At 40.3% G+C, this 20,428-nt stretch overlaps 1 protein-coding gene across 1 annotated transcript in view; it reads left to right on the top strand.

The window, feature by feature from the left end:
- LOC140368154 (protein O-mannosyl-transferase TMTC2-like) overlaps positions 1–20,428 on the top strand; it is a 34,578-nt gene that overhangs the window by 1,553 nt on the left and 12,597 nt on the right. The window contains exon 2 of the mRNA XM_072455067.1: positions 16,911–17,505. Coding sequence (XP_072311168.1) covers positions 16,911–17,505 — 595 coding nt within the window. The remainder of the gene's footprint in view (positions 1–16,910; positions 17,506–20,428) is intronic.

Raw genomic sequence — 20,428 nt, 5'->3', positions numbered from 1 at the left:
GTTATTTTAATATCTTATTCTTATCTCAAATGTTAATGCTTCTGGACATGCTTAAAATGTGAACTGAAAACTTTTTGGATAAAATCTTAAACAAACTCAAATCTAATTGTAATCACAGTGCTTGTCAGATAAAATGCAATGGCAAAATTTGCATTTTCCTAATTTCCTGTTCAGGATAGATTAAAAGAAGATGAATTCAAATGAGTTTATAAGCAGCTAATACATCAGGATTAGTCTCATAAACAATATTTTAGATTAAAACTAAAGCCGTTCCCAAACACTCCTTGTTTTGTCTGTAAACGGCCGTCAGAGTGATTGATGTGAGGTTTATGTTATTTTTTTCAGTCCTTGTTTGCCATATTGACCTAGTAATAATTGCCTTGCACCAGCAGCAGCAGCAGCAGCAGCAGCAGCAGTAGCACCAGCAGCAGCAGCAGTAGCAGCAGCACCAGCAGCAGTAGCAGTAGCAGCAGCAGCAGCAGCAGCACCAGCAGCAGTAGCAGTAGCAGCAGTAGCAGCAGCAGTAGCAGTAGCAGCAGCAGCAGTAGCAGCAGCAGCAGTAGCAGTAGCACCAGCAGCAGTAGCACCAGCAGCAGCAGCAGTAGCAGCAGCACCAGCAGCAGTAGCAGCAGCAGCAGCAGCAGCACCAGCAGCAGTAGCAGTAGCAGCAGCAGCAGTAGCAGCAGCAGCAGTAGCAGTAGCACCAGCAGCAGTAGCACCAGCAGCAGCAGCAGTAGCAGCAGCACCAGCAGCAGTAGCAGCAGCAGCAGCAGCAGCACCAGCAGCAGTAGCAGTAGCACCAGCAGCAGTAGCAGTAGCACCAGCAGCAGTAGCACCAGCAGCAGCAGCAGCAGCAGTAGCAGCAGCACCAGCAGTAGTAGCAGTAGCAGCAGCAGCAGCAGCAGCAGCAGCAGTAGCACCAGCAGCAGTAGCACCAGCAGCAGCAGCAGTAGCAGCAGCACCAGCAGCAGTAGCAGTAGCAGCAGTAGCAGTAGCACCAGCAGCAGTAGCACCAGTAGCAGTAGCAGTAGCAGCAGCAGCAGCAGCAGCAGCAGCAGCAGCAGCAGCAGCAGCAGCAGCAGCAGTAGCAGCAGCAGTAGCACCAGCAGCAGTAGCAGTAGCACCAGCAGCAGTAGCACCAGCAGCAGTAGCAGTAGCAGCAGCAGCAGCAGCAGCAGCAGCAGCACCAGCACCAGCAGCAGTAGCACCAGCTGCAGTAGCACCAGCAGCAGCAGCAGTAGCAGCAGCACCAGCAGCAGTAGCAGTAGCAGCAGTAGCAGTAGCAGTAGCAGCAGCAGCAGCAGCAGCAGCAGCAGCAGCAGCAGCAGTAGCAGCAGCAGTAGCAGCAGCAGCAGCAGCAGCAGCAGCAGCAGCAGCAGTAGCACCAGCAGCAGCAGCACCAGCACCAGCAGCAGTAGCACCAGCAGCAGTAGCAGCAGCAGCAGCAGCAGCAGCAGCACCAGCACCAGCAGCAGTAGCACCAGCAGCAGTAGCAGCAGCAGTAGCACCAGCAGCAGTAGCACCAGCAGTAGCAGCAGCACCAGCAGCAGTAGCACCAGCAGCAGTAGCAGTAGCAGTAGCAGCAGCAGCAGCAGCAGCAGCAGCAGCAGCAGCAGCAGCAGCAGTAGCAGCAGCAGTAGCACCAGCAGCAGTAGCACCAGCAGCAGTAGCACCAGCAGCAGTAGCAGTAGCAGTAGCAGCAGCAGCAGCAGCAGCAGCAGCAGCAGCAGCAGCAGCAGCAGCAGCAGCAGCAGCAGCAGTAGCAGCAGCAGTAGCACCAGCAGCAGTAGCAGTAGCAGCAGCAGCAGCAGCAGCAGCAGCAGCACCAGCACCAGCAGCAGTAGCAGCAGCAGTAGCACCAGCAGCAGTAGCAGTAGCAGTAGCAGCAGCACCAGCAGCAGTAGCACCAGCAGCAGCGGCGGCGCTAAAACAGAATGCATCCTGTGGCTTTCAGTCTGACTGATGTATCCTAACATCTGTGACCCCCATCGTGGCACACTCCCCTCCGCAAGAAGCACAAATGAATAATGGTCCCGGCGGGAATGACTATGAAAACATATCCCCCTTTTGTCTCAGAGCGGACTTCAGTCTGTGGTTGAGGAGCTCGACTTAAGTGAGGTTTGTCTTTTACTTCCCGTGACGTTCTTTTTCATGAGCAAACAACAAAGAGCTGCCCACATGAAATGACTGCGGAATAGTTGCGCAATATATGATCACAGTTCCTCATTTGCTGTATTTTTTTAATGCCATGTCGGGACGTCACGATATCACAATTTAGTTTTACAATTATTGCGAGAAGAAATATCACCATTTAACAATTATTCACAATCAAAATATAGTGTGGCCATTCCAGAGAGGACTTTTGACTTTTTTCATTTAACAATTGTTTTTCCTCTTGGAGTTTGATACCATTGTTTGAATGGCAATTGCTCCAAAGCCTTTAATGAAAGCTTTAAGTGTTGTTTCCCTTTCTTCACTGGGACTTGTTGACATAAAGCACACACAGGAACCAGGAAGTCCCAAACACATCGTTTACATCAAAGTTGTGCGATCTTTTTTCAAGCAGCCACACCTCATTGTATGCACTAGTAAAACAAACTTTTTTTTATCAACAACATTCTACAATGTAATTTGAGGTTTCACATTCAGTAACTCTAAACTCCAAACGGCTAACAGAGTACTAAAATGATTGAACACGAGATTACATCCAGCCACATGTGTGTCCTTCATGTTCCTTATGCGTTTTTAGTGCTTCGAGACGCCCCATAACCTCAGCGGCGGCTTAAACTCCACCAGTATCAACTGTGTAAGCAAAGAAGTCTTTAGTGGTGTTAGATTACACTTCCCTTCTTTAAACCAAGGTGCACTTTATGTATGGCTTAGAGCAGTTGTTGGCGAAATCTAAAACCAAAACCAATCCGGGGATCACAGCAATCATAAGCAGTCACTCTCTTCCACCTTTTTGTAATCAATAGCGTTTCAATCTCAGCTTTCAGTGCGTGTGGGGTTTTCTTGGCCTGAACAGCTGTCAGAACAGAAAATTAAACGAGTGTGAAGCGCTTGGATTTCAGAATAGGCAGCACACAGGTTGTGACTTTGAAAAACAATCGTCCGTTGAGTTCGACCGCTCGCTTCCGCCGCGCCAGGAGAAGTGTGGTGTTTTGTGACGCGCCGACAGCTTTTTCTCCAGCGACGTGGAGTCTGTCAGCGGATAATGGAGTAAATGGTTTAGTTGACGGAGGAGGGCTTTATGCTCACGGTGCCTGCCAAGCGATCTGGGAACAACATGTGCCGGGGTAATGATTATTTTTGTCGGAGAAGTTCTTAACTATAGATATGTCAGTTTTTACTCATAAAGCCCATGTTGGAGATTAGGTTTCTAAAATAGAGAGTTTAACACGTTGTCTCGGTCAATCAGAAATTAATTAACCAATATGTGTATATTATGGTTGTGACAAAGACTGCAATTAATTAAGACGGTAATTTAAAAACAAACAAAAAAGCACAGCTTTATTCTAAACCAAGGTGTAATTTATATAAGACACTTTTGTGCACTATTGGGATGAATCTCGGAAGTAGAAAAACATCATTTAGAAAGTGATTAAAGTGATAACGCAATCACATCAAGTGCCCATATATATTTTTAAAATTGTTTTTATATACATTTTGTGTATATATACTTTTAAAATATAATAATGTACAATCGTTTAGTTTAAAATATGGTGGTCTTATAGTTGGCTGGTTGTAGCGCTGCTTTCATTATTGTAAGTGCCAAGTGCTCAATAAAACCAATAAAAAGTCATTAGCTCTGTTACACTGGCACTACTTTCTGCCAGTTTCCCCCTTTTCGTGCTTGAGTTAACTCTTGTAAAATACAAGGTACTGTAATTGTAATATAGAAAGCCCAGAGCAGAGTCTAGTATGGAGACACAGTGTGTGGGAAACAGGATTAGGCTCCTCACCTCATAAAAACACTAGGGGAGAGATTGAAGGAGTTTTGGGGAGATCAGATGGCACACTTCACTCAAGACGGCTTGAGTATTTGCTACTGAGAGTACAGGTGGGCTATACAAATTTGGACCGATAAACGCAACATTTTGGCCCCTGCCTTTTTGTCAAATCTCCTCCTAAACTGTAGAATATGCCGGAGTTTCTCACACATTTCTGAACCAAGAACATTAGCTTCCATTATTCGCAATTAAGAGTACCTTTTAAGTTCTTTTGATACCAGACCAGTGCTGTAATGGAGATGAATCAATGCTCTTGGAACCAGCATTAAGGTTCATTCACAATGCACTTTTGGTTCGAATCAGGATTTGTTTGCCCGGATGGTTCGGTTCATTTGGGTAATTGTGAAAGCGTAATCGTACTCTGATCCGGACCAAAGAAGCAAACTCTGGTCCGGGTGGAAAGGTCAGTCTCGGTCCCATAGAATCGAACTCTGGTGCGATTCATCAGAATTGTGAACACAAACGAACCAGAGAGCGGAACGAAACCAGGAAGTGAGACACACAAGAGGCTCAGGATGATACATGCGGTTGTGGCGAGACCGTAACCCCGATTCTTGAGAGATTTTCTGTCTTGCGGTAAATAGTCTACAAAACGTGTTGGCCCAGCAGTTAGAGATGCGGACTCGCATGTATGGAATCCTGAGTTCGACGCCTGCTTTTGGCACAATACATTTTTTGGGGGGTTTAAACACTAAGGTTTAGGCGTTAGGGTTAAGGTTAAGGTTAAGGTTAAGGTTAGGGTTAGGGTTAGTTCTGGGCTCCAGAATCTGGGTTACGGTCTCGCCACAACTGCACGTCAGGATGAACACGTGAAAATATATCACCATATCTAGTGATTATACTTAGAATAACAATGTTTTAAAGCTAAATGGAACCAAACATAAATACCATAATATTCAGCCGGTAAAAAGCTCTGAAATAATCATATTTTCCCGTACAGTTTGTGTTCATAAAACTGCAGTGATTTGAACACATTGGGGCAGGTTGTGCACATTTGGGTCAAATAATTAATCCTAACACTGCTAAAGTCCTGCTTCAAGTTTATTTGTCATTCCTTTGGCTGATATTGTACACAGCGCCCCTACAGGCGAGGGGTGAAGGGATCTCTCCACACATTTGGTCTGATTGATAAAAGTGTTTTGTGAACACGAACTCGGAGAAAGATGCAATGTTGCAACTTTGGTCCCCAGTTAAACCGAGTACGCTAGCTTTATATTGTGAATGTGACCTATTACTTTGTGATGGTATTTGTTGGATTATTGCTGCCTTTTGTCATACAGTAGTCTACATTAATGCTGTCTTAAGGCCTGTTGTTTTCTATAAATATGAAACTTCCATTTACAATACATTATTTGCTATCTGCACTCATTCTGAACTTTCAAATGCTTGGAGGGGATTTGGCCTGTTCGTATTTCATCTTGGACCAGATTATTCAGCCTGAGGATGGAGATAGCCTTTCTCCTCTTCCTGTTTCCTTCTGATAAGAGCCTAGAAGAGGAGAGTGTGCTGCTGAATGCTTGATAGAGGAAGTGTGGAGGTCTCTGCTCTGTTGTTTTGGAGTACTGCTCTTTGTGGCACAATGGAAGCTATTTGTGGGAGTGATGACACAGGACTGGCGATGTTTTAGAGGGACAAAAATAGAACTTTGTCTTCTTGAGCTTCACTTGGAAATTATTCTATTAGTGTTTTTTTTTGCATGAATGTGAATGGTTTATTTATTTAGCACTTTACTACCTTTTTCATAACAACCCTTGTAAAGATAGTAAAAGTCATAAAGCTAATTTTCCCATGTTAATAAGCTTAGTACAATAATATTTACCTCTATTGTCTAAGTTGAGCCTGCAGTTCTCCCGTCTCCTCAGAGTATCAGTATTTGCACTGGTACTTTGCTGGAGATAAGGCAAAGAGGTGCGAGGCTAAACATGGCGGTTATATGGAAAGGCCTATGATAAATGGGAGAAATTTGCATTTGATAATGGCTGCTTTTCTGCCTCGGTCAGCTCACCCTCATACCAGCCACTGTATTTATCTTTTCTACTCACTGTAATGTGCTTCAAACCATCATTTTGATATTCATGGATCAGTGGATAAGGCAGACACTTTGCCGCAGAGTGGATGCATTGTTTCCAAAAGGCTGTGTCAACAGTGTAATTTTTTTTTGATATATAGTACTGTGCAAAAGTGTTCTTAAGAAATGTGCTCAACAGAAGAAAGGTGTGTCATTGTAAAATAAAAAGATAAAAAGCATATCAAGCAAACATTAAACTAAACCAAACTAATACATTCTCGTTACTACAGTCCAGAGCTTTTCATTATAGTTATGTTAATATGTTTTACCTTATTCATTAGGATGCATGTTAACTGAAAAATGTGGACTCCCTTCAACAATACTTTATATATTACGCTTCTGTTTATTATGTTTTTATATCTATAGTCAAATTTATTTTATTCCTAAAACCGTATTTTACTTTCATTTTATATTTTACTTTTTTTTTTTTTATTATCCATTGTTGTGTATTGGACCTAATGAACGCATTCCTAGTGATTCTTGTTCACTGACAATGGCAATAAAGCTTTTGAAATTGCCAACACATTGCTGAATTTACTGTTTTGAGTTGTTGTCATTTTGCGCCGCTTTCGATAAGAAACGCAGCAAGTGGCCGGACAAGAAATCAAAACAACACATGGCTATATCACAGAAAATCAGTTATTTTCCTTTTTGCAGCAGGGGATATCCTATTGCAGCTTGTGGACTGGCCAGGGTCTGAGATTAGAGGTCACCATTGGTTATGCCGGGTACGTATCATCAGAAATTGCCGCTATGTTTTCCTAGCGGCGCTCTCATTATGGCCATACCACATCCAGCCTATCCATTACACAGACACCGACAACGTAATCTGCCCTCGCCTGCTTTATACGCCGCGTCTTCTCCGCTCCTTTGATAGCACTGTCAGCAAGTCCATGTCACATCGCAGCTGTAGACAGATTCTGGCCATGCTCCCATTTATCACATCCCATTACTTGAGCATGCTTTGCTTTCCATAGACTCTACAACTGCTGCCATTGATTACCATGACATGCAGTCGTTTTAAGGACACTTCAAGTACATATTATGAGCAAAAACAAATACACAAATAAGGCAGTTCTCCTTTGGACCTATAATTCTCCTGTATGGAAGATGGCCTTCTGGGGTTTCTGTGGGAAAAGTTTGAATGGTCCTCATGTGGAAAGGTGGATTTTCCCCTTCATCAATATAAAACAGAACAGTGAGATAATCCAAATGCCCAGATCTGGAAATGGGTTCAAAATATTCTAAACTCTGATATTTTTTCCTTGACCTTAATGGATTTAGAACTAAAATTCATGGAAAAAATGAATCACATGTTACTAATAGAAGCAAGAAACGGTATTCAGCGCTGCATTCCTTTCTTTCAGTGATTTATATGCATCTTAAAGCCCAGTTTGGCTGCAGTCGTACATGCTTTTGTCATGATGTTACCTCTAACTTAATGTCTACTGTGTCCTGAACCTTATCTCTAAAGGGAAACATATTGTATACAATCATTAATCTAAACATGTTGAGTTTCCTCTGAAGTGTGTTTTTAAAAAAGTTTTCTTTGGCTATGAAGAGGAGCTTGTAAATTCTAATTGTATGACTATGCTTGCTGATTGGTCTACATCGATATAAGAATTAGATTCTTGCAAATTTTGCATGTCATTAATTCTGATTGATTTGTACAGCTTTTATACCACTGATAGCATCCAGTACCAAAAGTCCAATGCAAGCATAATGATGATTTTAGCTTGAAACTTTCGATGAATAGTTCAGACACTTGCCAAGTTTCTCAGATTGCACATTAGCTCCTTGCATAATAAGCACACAATGAATGGAGGACAGGTTTGTTTTGACTTGTCCCCTGTGGTACCCCTCGATATCGCCTGCTTCTCATTTCCTAATGCTGGAATGTGACAGCTGGTCACAGCACAAGAAAGGAGCGCCTTTCCCCCATTGGATACAGTACTTCAGTGTGTCAGTGTAGCATAGTTCCCCATTACCGCAGTTGCATTTGAGTCTCCTAAAAATTAAACTATAGGAACAATTGCGTGATCAAATTACATGTTTTAACTAATTAACAAATTACAAAGCAATTTTTGGTGGTGCGCTAAGCAACATTTTCGATCATAGACAGAAGGCTCTTGAGCAGGAACAGAATGTGGCTTTGTTTCTCCAACTGGTTCTTTGGCAAAACTCGAGCCTGAACTGGCTCAACACATTGAATTTTTCATCACTAAAAAAAATTACATCCAGTAAAACAGAATTCACAATAAAACATAGCTTGATAAAAAAAAAAAAAAAAGAAAGAAAAGATAAAATAATAATGTTTATACCAAGCAAGAATATGACAGTGGACCTTCTGAACTGGGTTTGGCCTTGTAATATTGATTTGAAGCTTAGCTGTTATCATTATAGAGGCAACATTCATGCTCAAATATGGTCCTTTTTCTATGATGAAGTAGTAGTAGTATACAGCCTTGAATGGCATTTTAATCATAGCCTCCACAATATGATTTATGTGGCATTTGGCATCGTCAGCATACAAATCTCTGCCCAATTTAATCAAGCGTCACATTTATCACTGTGAGCACACGCAGACAGCAGAGAGGCCACCTAATTACATGTATAGTCAGACACTGTAATTAACCAAGGAGCATATTGGAAGCAAAGATTGGACTGTGTGATTTGTTTGCTGTAATATGCTGTAGGCTGCACACACACATACTGATAAGGGCTCATTAAACCAGAGCTTTTTCAGAATCCTAAAATCATGTCAGTCAGCACATTAAAACATTTTGACACAGAATCTTGCTCTTGTGTGTAGCATAGTACCCTGTGTTATCCTCAGGTACGGTGTTCCTCGTAGAGAACATATTATTGGATTTAGTTTTAAAAATGAAATTAAATATTGAGCTTGATTTAAGATTTGTTTTTTAAATTTGTTTTCCAAAAAACAAAGCAAAACTTTTAGTAATGATTTCATGAACATAAACTATAAGCTTTTAATCTATACCATCTAACACAAATAATACAATTTCTTCCTCCAAAGTCTGACTTCTGCTCCAAATTACATGTTTTTTAAATGCAGAGGATTGTCTGTGGACTCTCAATTAAAGAACCCCTCCCAAATAATTGACCATTTCACATGACTCGACCTGTCAATCTTTTGATTAATTGCCCAGCCTTAATTAACTTTACAACTTAATAATTTATTTTTGTAACGCCCAAAATCACAACAGCAGTTGTACCTATGGACAACAAGATTAAATACTGTTCAGAGGAATTTAGCAAATTAATAACTGTCCCAGCATTCCCTGTCCTTGAACTCTCCTCTCTCAGTGAGAAATAACTACAAAAAACCTGGTGGGTAAAAACTAGAAACCTCAGGGAGAACCACAGTGAAGGAGAGATCCTACTCCCACGGACGGACCGGCTGCAGATGGTCCAGGACTGACACATTTCCATTTGGCGATAAGAGAGTTTCTCCAGGCAGTTTAGGAGCATCCAGGTCGTGCCAGGGCCGTGAGATTGGACATCCAAGGTGCAGTTGTCACTCAAGCAGTGTCTGACACAGAACCACTCCCCAATGGGAGTGGAAAAAGGGGGGGGGGAATTGAATAGTAATGAATGTTGATAGGGAAAGTAGTTAGAAGCAGAGGATAGTGCTCAAGCTGCCATACTTACCCCAGCATAGTTGCTCCTAGGGCAGCGTAAGGAAACTGTAGGTTTTTATTTCTGTTCCTAACTGGCCTGACCATAAGCGATTTCAAAGAGGAACGTTTTAAGCCTGGTCTTAAATGAAGAGACTGTGTCGGCATTTTTAACATGGACTGGAGCTGATTCTATAACACAGGAGCTTGGTAGCTAAACGCTCTACCTCCTACTGTGCTTTTAGAGACTTTTGGGACCACCAGAAGGCCTGCATTTTGAGAGCGAAGTGCTCTGTTTGGATGATATGGTTCTATGGCATATTTGAGGTAGGATGGGGCTATGTCATTTATGGCTTTGTAATTCAGGAGGAGAATTTTGTTTGTTAAGATGTTTTGGCCCGTAGGCTTTATCACACACGTCAGCTCAGCATGAAATGGGGATGAGAGAGAAGGGAGGACATGCAGTAAATATTCAGAGCCGGGATTCGAACAGTATTAATCCTGATTTGGCATTTTGAACCAGTTGAAACTTTTAGGACACGTTGTGAGCAGAGTTATAGTAGTGTCTCTAAACGTAACAAATGCTGCATGGATACTTTTCAGCATCATTTTTTTTTGCAAGATTTTATGGCTTTTTTATGTTATGCCAATGGAAATAGGCTGTTTGACTGGTTTGTATATGTGCTGTGAACCGCTTACAGCTTACATTTAAACAGACCAACATCCTAGAACCAATATCCGATCTGCCGGTGCATCCTTATTGATTTCTCTTAATCTAGCGTTATTTTCAAAGCTGTCTTTGGTACTTATTTAATGCCCTACTCAGTGTTTTAGTCAGTCAAGCCTTTCTGTATTTATAACCAGGGCCATATAGAGCACATGATTTATTATCCATTGATTTTCCATCCTCACACCTCTAAAGATTCATCAAAGTATTTTATTGGCATCATTTCTCAGGTGCTCAACACTCCGGTGCTCCTCGCTTTTCTTTTAGCTGAGCCAGCAGTGACATTGTTGTTGGATCACCTCAGTATTGCAAGACCAGTTAATGGAAGGTGATCAATCAGCCACTTAGTCAGACACAAAGGCTTAATGAATCAATCCACTGGAAAAGCAAAGGGATGGAAATGACTATTTGTGCTCAAAGAAAAATGGAAGGGAAGTTCCTGTTTTCTAGTTTCAATATACTGTATATTAAAATCTTAAATGAATAACATTAGATTACTGGGCATTTTGCATTTCATTTTAGTTGTGGGTATGAAGTTGGTTTCAAGATGTAATACAATTATGGCACTGTATTTCTCTTGAAAATGTTTAAATTGGGTCAGATGACACAATAAACTACTCAAATAAATACAATTAAACACAATTTTAAATGATAAAAGTCAGTATAATCCCTCATTCGTCCAGGAGTGATCCATTGTAGAAAAAGCTTCAGTTGTCATCATCTGGACACTGGTCTTAAAAAGTTTGGGTCATTTGTTTGTTTAATTAAAACCCAGATGAATTTGACTACATCTAGGTTTATTGAAGCACTTGAGGCCAATCCAGTTCCTAGAATTCCTTTTTTTTTTTTTTTTTTAAATATGTAGATTTACAGAATCTACTGTACAATCACCTCAAAAGCCTGTTTTAGAAATTAAAATAACTTGACCTGCTCCTTAAAACTTCACAGTGGTTATTTTGCGCTCGAGGGGATATTGCTAGAGGCTACACAGCGTGGGCTATTTTTAATCAATGGAAAGATAAACCCAGTGAACTGAGAAAAGAGGAAAAATGTGGGTTACTGACTTGAATACAAATTAGTTGAACACTTTCCGTCTTATGTATCATACTTTAGTTTTTACACTGCTGTGTACCTTACTTTATATGATGAAAATGACAAATGATTGGAAGTGATAAGGCATAAAATGTGCCAAATGAATGTCAAATGTCATCTTACACGCCGTGAAAATTGGGGGCCTTTTGCAAAGCTAAGTAATAAATCTTTCAAGGCTTGGCTACATTCAGCACAAGAGTGTTAGTTTTATGACATTAGCATTCATACAATTTTCCTTTTCCCTCTCAAATCGGAACAACTGTGAGAAAGTCTTGGTACTACATTACATTGTTCCAAGTTGTCATTGTTGGAACACACCCATTAACTTCCTGATCTAACAGCTTCAAGATACACAAAGCAAACAAAAAGGAAATATTCATGATGCATGATGCAAATGGCATAAAACATCTGGCTGATGATTGGAAGTCCAGGTGCTTTTGGATTATCATGTTTCATACAACACTCGGTAGAAGCTGGTCATCTGTTCAATGAAATGAAAAGTAGATCGAGATAGAGATCTAGAGTTGGCCCCGACCTCAGTAAGGTCTATGATCATTTACTAATCATTGAATTTGCTAAGGGTCCATGTGGCTATTACCATTATCAAAACTGCTTAAATTCAACTTTATAGGTACCGTAAAACAAAAATCTTGATTTCTGCAACAAACCCGTAAATCTGCAACAAACCTCCACAAACAGAACAATAACATAATTCTGTTTTTGTTTTTCATCTTACCAAGTTCTGTGGATGCAAATTCACCTACAGGGATGGCTTTACTGTATAGTGACTGCTTAAATGGTTGGCTCCCTCATAAGTTAACATAAAATTGGAAGTCTACCATATAAAAAAAGGTCATTAAATTAATTAAAAGGCCTGAAAATGCTCATTACTTCTGAGTCACTGGGATGCTCTCTGAAAATATCACCCGTAAGCATGAAGGCAGCGAAAGATCAACCAAATGCAAATGCCAGTTCAAACAAGACACAAGAGCAGAAAGAAATACTCTGTTGGTCAGTGGACATTGTGTCATCAAATAAAGTGTTGTATATTATGGAGGTGTGGATGGTGTGTGGTATCCAGATTCTAGTCAACATTAAAACTAGTATTAAAACTAGGCCCTACCTAGCGATACTGAAATTAAAGGATATAGTGGACTAAATTGTAGTGTTAGACTGATCTTGATCTGTAAAAGAATTAGTACAAGAAACATGGTAAAGGAGACTGTTTTGTGTTAGAATTACTTTCTATTGTCTAAAAAGGGGGTGTTTTTTATTGTCATTGTGGCATCATGTAAGGGACAGGTAAGGTCAGGTACAGAACACATTTTAAGGATTTCAGGGCAAAAAAAGTGTTCAAATGAGTAATAACGTGGGCCCAGAGAAGAGGTAAACACAACAAACACCCAACTGAACACTAACTGACCTAACAAAGAACACACAGGGGGACCATTTAAACTGGCTGATCAGGCCAGCTATAATGACAAAGGGGGTGACCCGGTGACAACTATCACATATCAGTATTGTATATTTTCCTTTGTATTGGAGTTATTACCCTATTCATTGAAATGATAAGTTCTCACTTGAGCATTACACTTCTCTTTTTGTAACAAATCCTTCTTCTCTTTTCATATAATACATTAGAGAAGGTATAGCGCCTTAAACGCCAAACGCCATTGGCCAATACTCTTATTACAAATTCAAGTGAAACCCAGAATTGCTCCCATCTAATGCCTCTTTTTGGTGCACTAATAGAATTCCCTTGATTTTACCTCCCCCCACAAAAGAGAGGGGACATTGAAAAGAGCCTGCCCTGTGCTGTACTTTGAGGATTGTGTGAATAGTGTGCCCCTCAGCCTGCCCGCCTCTCTGCCTGCCTGTTCGGCTGCCCCACATACGGACACTGAATATAAAGAACCTCCTCAGTAAGAGCAATCGCTACGGGAGACCACTCTATCTGCATCAATGAAGACATCAGGACCGGGCTCACAAAAACATAGCCCTTCATTTCACCTATAGTCCATTTGTACATGTATGTGTACTCCAGAGTCTCCCAATCCCTCCCAGATAATGCATTCTTTTCATCCCTTTGAGGCAGCGACAGGGCATGAGATGAGTGCTCGGTGCTGATTTGAATATTTCAATTATTTATTAGCACAAAAACAAGGAAACTGAGACATGCTGAATATAATATATGTTTGATGGTGTGTTCAGAATGCATGAAGGGTGAAATTGAAAGAATAGCCATTATTCTCATGTTAAATACTAAAATTACCTACTCTATTCTGATAATAAAGGAAAAGGCTTGAATCCGATTTCAATAGTACAATAACACAACCTTTTATTTTAAGTACAGAATATCATTTTCAATGCAAAATATTAGTACTTTCATTTAACTTCACCATGTGCTCCTATACTCGTTCAAATATGAATCAAGACCATAATCTAAACTACTCAAAAGCTAAAATGTAGTCCGATTTAAAAAGCTTGTAAACAGTGTCAATCCAATCAATCCAAATTGCTCACTGAGGAATTGTACTGTATAAAAATGGAAGTGGGTGGTAAACTGCGTGACGTCGTGTATTAGGTCTTTTACCAGTGGTTCCTCTGAGTCTGTGAATTATTTTAGGCCAAGAGCATGAGAAAGTCACTCTCTCCATTCTTGATCCAGAACAATCCTGGGAAATGTACAAAATTAAATAACTCGCACGAAGGCAATGCTGAAGACAAAATGTGTTAAAGAGAGAAATTGAGTTCTAGTTGCTCAGGCTTTGGCTTGTTCCTGGTATCTTTTAGTTCAAGGGTAAATGCTGCATCATTTTAGAAAGAAGCCCCTTTTTCACATTTGTTGTTATCTTGATTCTTTGAGGCCTTTCTGTCATTTTATGAACTGTGATTCCAAACTAATTAAGTTTAAATATCTCAATGCATCAAAGCTTGGCAGTGGTGCAATGTGTTCTTAAAAGTAAATAATCAGAAAACTAGTCCTGGTTTCATTACAGACCTTTTGTGGATAGACATGTCACAATATCAACATTTTGTGTTATGATTATTGTGAGAAGATACAACACACATTCATTCCTGATCAGACAGAAGTCATTTCAAAACGCTGGTCAAATTGTATAAGTGCTTGTAATGTTGGTTTACTATTTGAAGTATAGGTAGAATTGAAATGGAATAAATTACTTAATGAGATTCTAATGTGAACTGTGAACACTGTTATCTATTAACCTTGTGGAGTTTGTATATTTGTTTTAATGATGCACCAATATCACAAACAAACAAAATAACCTCTTTAGTGAATTTATAGTTAGAATATATTTTCACACTTAGAATTTATGAAAAATGTATAAATAAAATTGAAATACAAATGATACAATAGTGTGATCTATTTTCCCATCTTACCTCACTTGCTCTTGCACTGGTTAAAGTCTTCCAGCTCCGCCCCTCTCGGCCTGTTCTCTTTTTCAGCCATGTCTGAGTTACAATCTGCAGACAAAGGAAGTCCTTGGCTGGCCGCCTGACGCTGGCCACTTCCCTGCAGTAATACTGTTAATGCTAATCATTTTCTAATCAGCTTCTTCTTTTTTGAATGACCAGTGCAGTTCAAATCCCTGATATGTTTGTTCCTATATAGGCCAGAGCTGTGGACGGTTAATTAAAATGTGTAATAGAGATCAATCTTTTGAGCCAGGAAACTTTAGACACAAATTTAACTCTTTATTTCACTCGCTTTGTAAAAAGTGTTCGCTTCAAAGACCCTATAGTTCCTTTTTCTGCTTATAATTATTCCAGCCACTACTTCTACAGCAAGGGATATGACCACACAATGGATGAAAGGGATTCTTGAACTGTGTACTACATTCACATCAGTTCAATGTTTTCATTTAAAGACTATCTAATATCTTTGACCCTTCATCACAATGAATCTCCCGGTTCAATTCCCTAAGTCTAGTTTGTGTAAATCCAGTCGCAAAGGAATTCAGTGCATCCGATATGGGTGAAAATGATGAATATCTCAATATGTTTTTGATATTATGTCAATTCAACAGAAATGTGTTGAAACATGTCTTTAGATGTTTATTAGTTGAGGTTTATTCATCAGACAATGTGAAATATCAGTAAAATTAATCACACAAGTACCCAAATACCCTACTACTTTACAACAACAAAGCTTAGCTCAGTTCTTATTTTAAATACAAACTATATACTCAATATTCAAATGTTGCATTAAAAAAAAAAAAAAAAAACATTCACAATATTATCAACATTTTAATATATTGCCCACCTCGATGGTTGAGGTTCAAGTATCGCACACACAATGTGACCGGACTGTAAATGAAAAGGCAGATGTATAACTTTATTTATATTATTATTTATAACCCTTGTTTGGAAGATTACTCATGTTTCTTACATGACAATATACTCTATATTCTGATTGTTTTAAATAATAGCTGCAATGTTGAACTATATATAATTTGACTTTTTTTTTAATTGTCTAGTTTATTATTTATTTATTTTTTATTTTTTATTTTATAGTTTATTGTTTATTTCCAGTACATTTTTGTCCATTGTTAACACTCTCCTCTTTTGAGTTTACATCTCATCCATCACATTGGTCCCTGCAGTGAGCCTCATTAGTTGTGCATCTCTGTTGTGGCTTGTGTTTCAGGTAATTATGTGTTAATTAGGGGAATCCCTGCAGCCTTAGTGTGATGCACCTGTACAGTTCAGGTTCAGATCTGTGACCCTGACAGAGTACACACAAAGCTACAGAAACACCCACTTGTCTTTGTCTGATGGATTCATATTCAGTGGAGAGGCTGAAGTAAGTGGCTGGTTTGAGATGAATAATAGACTGGCTACTCTATTTGCAAGGTTATCAATACATTTTAAGGTTGAAAGCATAATTTATTTTATTCAACCCCCTACGGCTGCATGATATAAGCTACTGCAAACAAATCGAAAACCCAATTAGTAAACTGCAAAAACATTTTTGTACCACAGCAAACTACAAAGATCTTATGTATGAACCCTGATGACTCTATAGTTAGGACTCCAAACATGTTCTTAAGCACTTGTGATTCCTGTATTAGTGAAGCGGTGGTTTCATATTTTTGTCTTCTCTCAAATAACAATAAGAATGCTCCTGGACATGTGTAAAATGTACACTTTGAACAGAATACTACTATCATGTATTCGATTTTTTTCAGCTCTATTATCTATGTAGTAAGTACTCCCCATTCTCAAGCCAAATTGAAACGGTTTCATTGTCTCTGTTTTTTACTTTGATTTAGTAATATATCATTTAAATGCATTCACTATTTTATTTCACTTTTGTAATACTGACAAAACGCACTTGCTTTACGCTTTTCCAGCCGCGCCATCAAGACCAACCCGGACCTCCTCCCTGAAACCCCATGGACCAACATCCTTTACGACGACTTCTGGGGCACCCTGCTCACCCACAGCGGCAGTCACAAGTCCTTCCGCCCGCTCTGCACCCTCTCGTTCCGCCTCAACTACACCCTCCACGGCCTGCGTCCCTGGGGCTTCCACCTGCTCAACGTCCTGCTGCACGCGCTGGTCACCGTCCTCTTCACGGTCATCAGTCGCACGCTTCTTGGTTCCTGGTGTCTTCTGGCTGGGCTCCTGTTCGCCTCTCACCCCGTCCACACTGAGGCTGTGGCGGGCGTGGTGGGTCGGGCAGATGTCGGAGCCGCCTTGTTTTTCCTGCTGTCTCTCCTCTGTTACATGAAGCACTGCTGGCTCCGGGCAGGACCGCGCGGGGGCCATGGCGGGAGTTCGGTGACCCGCTGTTGGGCTTGGTTCCTGGGGAGTCTGTGGTGCGCGGTGGGCAGCATGCTGTGGAAGGAGCAGGGCATCACGGTGCTGGCTGTGTCTGCCGTCTATGATCTGTTTGTGTTTCAACGGCTGCGCTTTCGACAAGTCCATCAATACTTGCTTGGAAAGGTAATTTATTTTTATACATGATTCATATATACTGTATATATACAACAAAATGAAGGAAAACAGTCTTAAACCAATGAAGTAAACATTAAAAATTACATAAACAAGATCAAATTTCCTTTTCGGGTCATCTTGAGCCTTATCTGTTATTTTGTGTTGAAAATTAGTCTACAGTGTTTATGGTATCATCATTATGGTATCAAAGGCTGTATCGAGTATTGGGCCTTTAAAAACATTTTATTGTGGTGACTCTTAGATCTCCTCTTTTAGTAAAACTAAAATATTCTGCCTCTATTAGTGGACTGAATTATCAAATTGTGCTGTGACCCATTTACGTCGTTTTGGCATTACTTTTTGGCGAGATGTTTAGACTTCCAGGTCTCTGAAGCTGAAGTCATTGAAGTACTTCAGTAACACAACGTGGTTCTCATGTGGAGTTGTTGTTTCCTCTTCCTTTGCCTCAGAGTTAGAACAACATGTCAGCCGTTAAATGCTTCACGCTGTTAGATGTTTGCGGGAGGTTTAATACGCACTATGCATACTTGGAAATTGCACGTGTCACATACTGTTTGCTTTTCATTAGCGATGTGATTTGGAACACAGCTTCAAGTGCAAACTCCACAAATCAGGTTGGTCTGTAAACAGGGAAACATAAACAAAGAGTTTTCCTTTACCTCATTGCAGCACCATCACATTCTCCTGTTTGCAGCTGTAAATAGTTGCACATTTACACAAGCAAATCAAGCAATCTGGTGTTTGCATATTAATAGAAAATGAGTAAAGATAACTTTGAGTGAGTTTGTATGTGAGTGGATGCACTGGAACAATACAATGATTACATTTAATAATTAGTCCATGTCATAATAACTGCCAATACACAATGTCCAGATGTACATGCTTTCAATGTGATGCATGTAGATATGTAACTTTCATTAATTGGATTGTCACACAGTTTTTCATGCAATTAAAGGCCTTATAACAATTACACATTTTCTAAACGTTGGTCTCTTCTGCCTGTAATTGTTCTTGTTAAATATATGATGAGCATGATCAAAAGTCCCCTTGGGTTTATGCACAAAGTCGACAGTCGGCTCTGATCACGAGGAGCTGTTTATAGCGCTGTCGTCAAACGGAGCCGTCTGTAAACATCTGCGCTTGCTATTAACATCTTTCAGTTGGATGCTTTTGCCATTACTGAAGGGCATCTTTCTGTGAGGTCATGTCTGGCACAACAACAACCCAAGAGTGTAATCACAGCGCCGGTGTAAACAGCAGGGACACGCCCATGTTTTCAGCACTCCACAGAATACAAAAGCCAAGTATTATTATTATTATTATTATTAGTGTCCATGAGTGATCTATATTTGCTCTAATTATTCACTCCTCCCTCTCACATATTTAGTGTTTTGGAAAGCGTTTTTGAGAAGGACTAGCTTTTGACACATTTTGACTGCCTTAAAGAAACAAACAAAATTGTAATTAATAAAATGATGTGTGCTGGGACATAAAGGTATTTGGCACAATAATGAAAGCTGCAGCGATATATGACGGATCAGACAGTCAGTTAAAATTCAATATTATTCATGCAGTTTTTCACCACAGCAGTTAACTCATTTTTGAAGTGCTTTCCCTTTGAAGTAATAGATATTCAAATGTTCATGTTTTCTATCTGAAAATATATCAAAAGCAAAGCCTGCATAATTTAACCACAGTCTGAAAGACACTGAGCTTAAAATCCGTGCCAATGTTCCACTCTTTTGCATTATGGCCCAAAAGATTTCATCACCCTGAATACTTAACATGAAGCGTGATGAAAAATCCCTCTCCCTGGTCATCCATCACGAAGAGCACTCTCCAGCCGCTTTTGCCCAGACACAACAGTCTGGGAGGGAGTCCCAGGTCTGGTGCCAGTCCCCGAGCCGCCCACAGCTGCTGCACATCTGGATCATTTATCACTATGGAAATGCCCTCCACTGCAGCCCTGGTCAGTTATCAGGTTGTTACGTGCCAGGCTAAAGCTACAGGGCAATGGTTTCCTTGATTAGTAGCCAGACGTCTTCTGGCGCATGGGAACACAATACAAGTGGAGAGTAAGCGAACAGTGAGGGAATCTATGCTCTCACTTCCTTTCCTTTATCTCTTATTTGCCCTTCAAACATATTCAAATCACTTCACACTATTTTATGTGGACCACTGATTAATGCCGCTGTCCTCTCAAATTGTTTCTACCTCCACCCTTACCCCAAGCAATACGACGATGCAAATGACTCATTTGTGCAGTCAGTAGGAGGGCCACATCTTTGGCCAGGACTGTATTTCTCACTGTGTTTGAGCCACGCTCCATTTCTCATCCTATTAACTGTGTAATCAGACTCAGATGAGGCTTCGACCGATACGAGGCAGCACTGCAGAGGAACAGATGAAGATAAAGGAAGGTGTGGCAATAGCACAGTTGAGAATGCCAAAAACAAAATTACTGCAATGTGTCATCATAATGAGGACATAATGTCTCTTTTATATTGACAAATGTAGAACAGAGAGAAGGGACACAGAATGGTATTCCAAACTATAAAACAATATTTATAAAGGGTTGTAGGTTTGCAAGCCTGAGTTGAACTTCATTTGGCCTTACTTCAAGCACACATAAACTAAAAGGGCCAAACCCAACGTGTCCTGCATGTTATAATGAGTTGAGAAGACAAAGATGGACAGTTTGATGCAGGTGTAAAACTGTAAAAGAGGTAGAGGGCTTTTGGAAACAAGGATCAAACTAGAGAGGCACTAAATTATACAGGCACTCAAAAAAATAATAAGTGAGCCGGGCACAAGGAAGTGTAATTAAAAAACCTTTTACATGGCCAAAGCCAACATGTTTCAAACTGCAAACTTAATCAGGGCACGATGAAGGCCTTTTAAATGTACTTCC

Source organism: Eucyclogobius newberryi, unplaced genomic scaffold (assembly GCF_026437365.1).
Source record: "Eucyclogobius newberryi isolate DKJ021-1_F unplaced genomic scaffold, fEucNew1.0.hap1 SCAF_2, whole genome shotgun sequence".
In the NCBI taxonomy this organism is placed as follows: Eukaryota; Metazoa; Chordata; class Actinopteri; order Gobiiformes; family Gobiidae; genus Eucyclogobius; species Eucyclogobius newberryi.
This window is presented reverse-complemented; position numbering and strand designations above follow the sequence as displayed.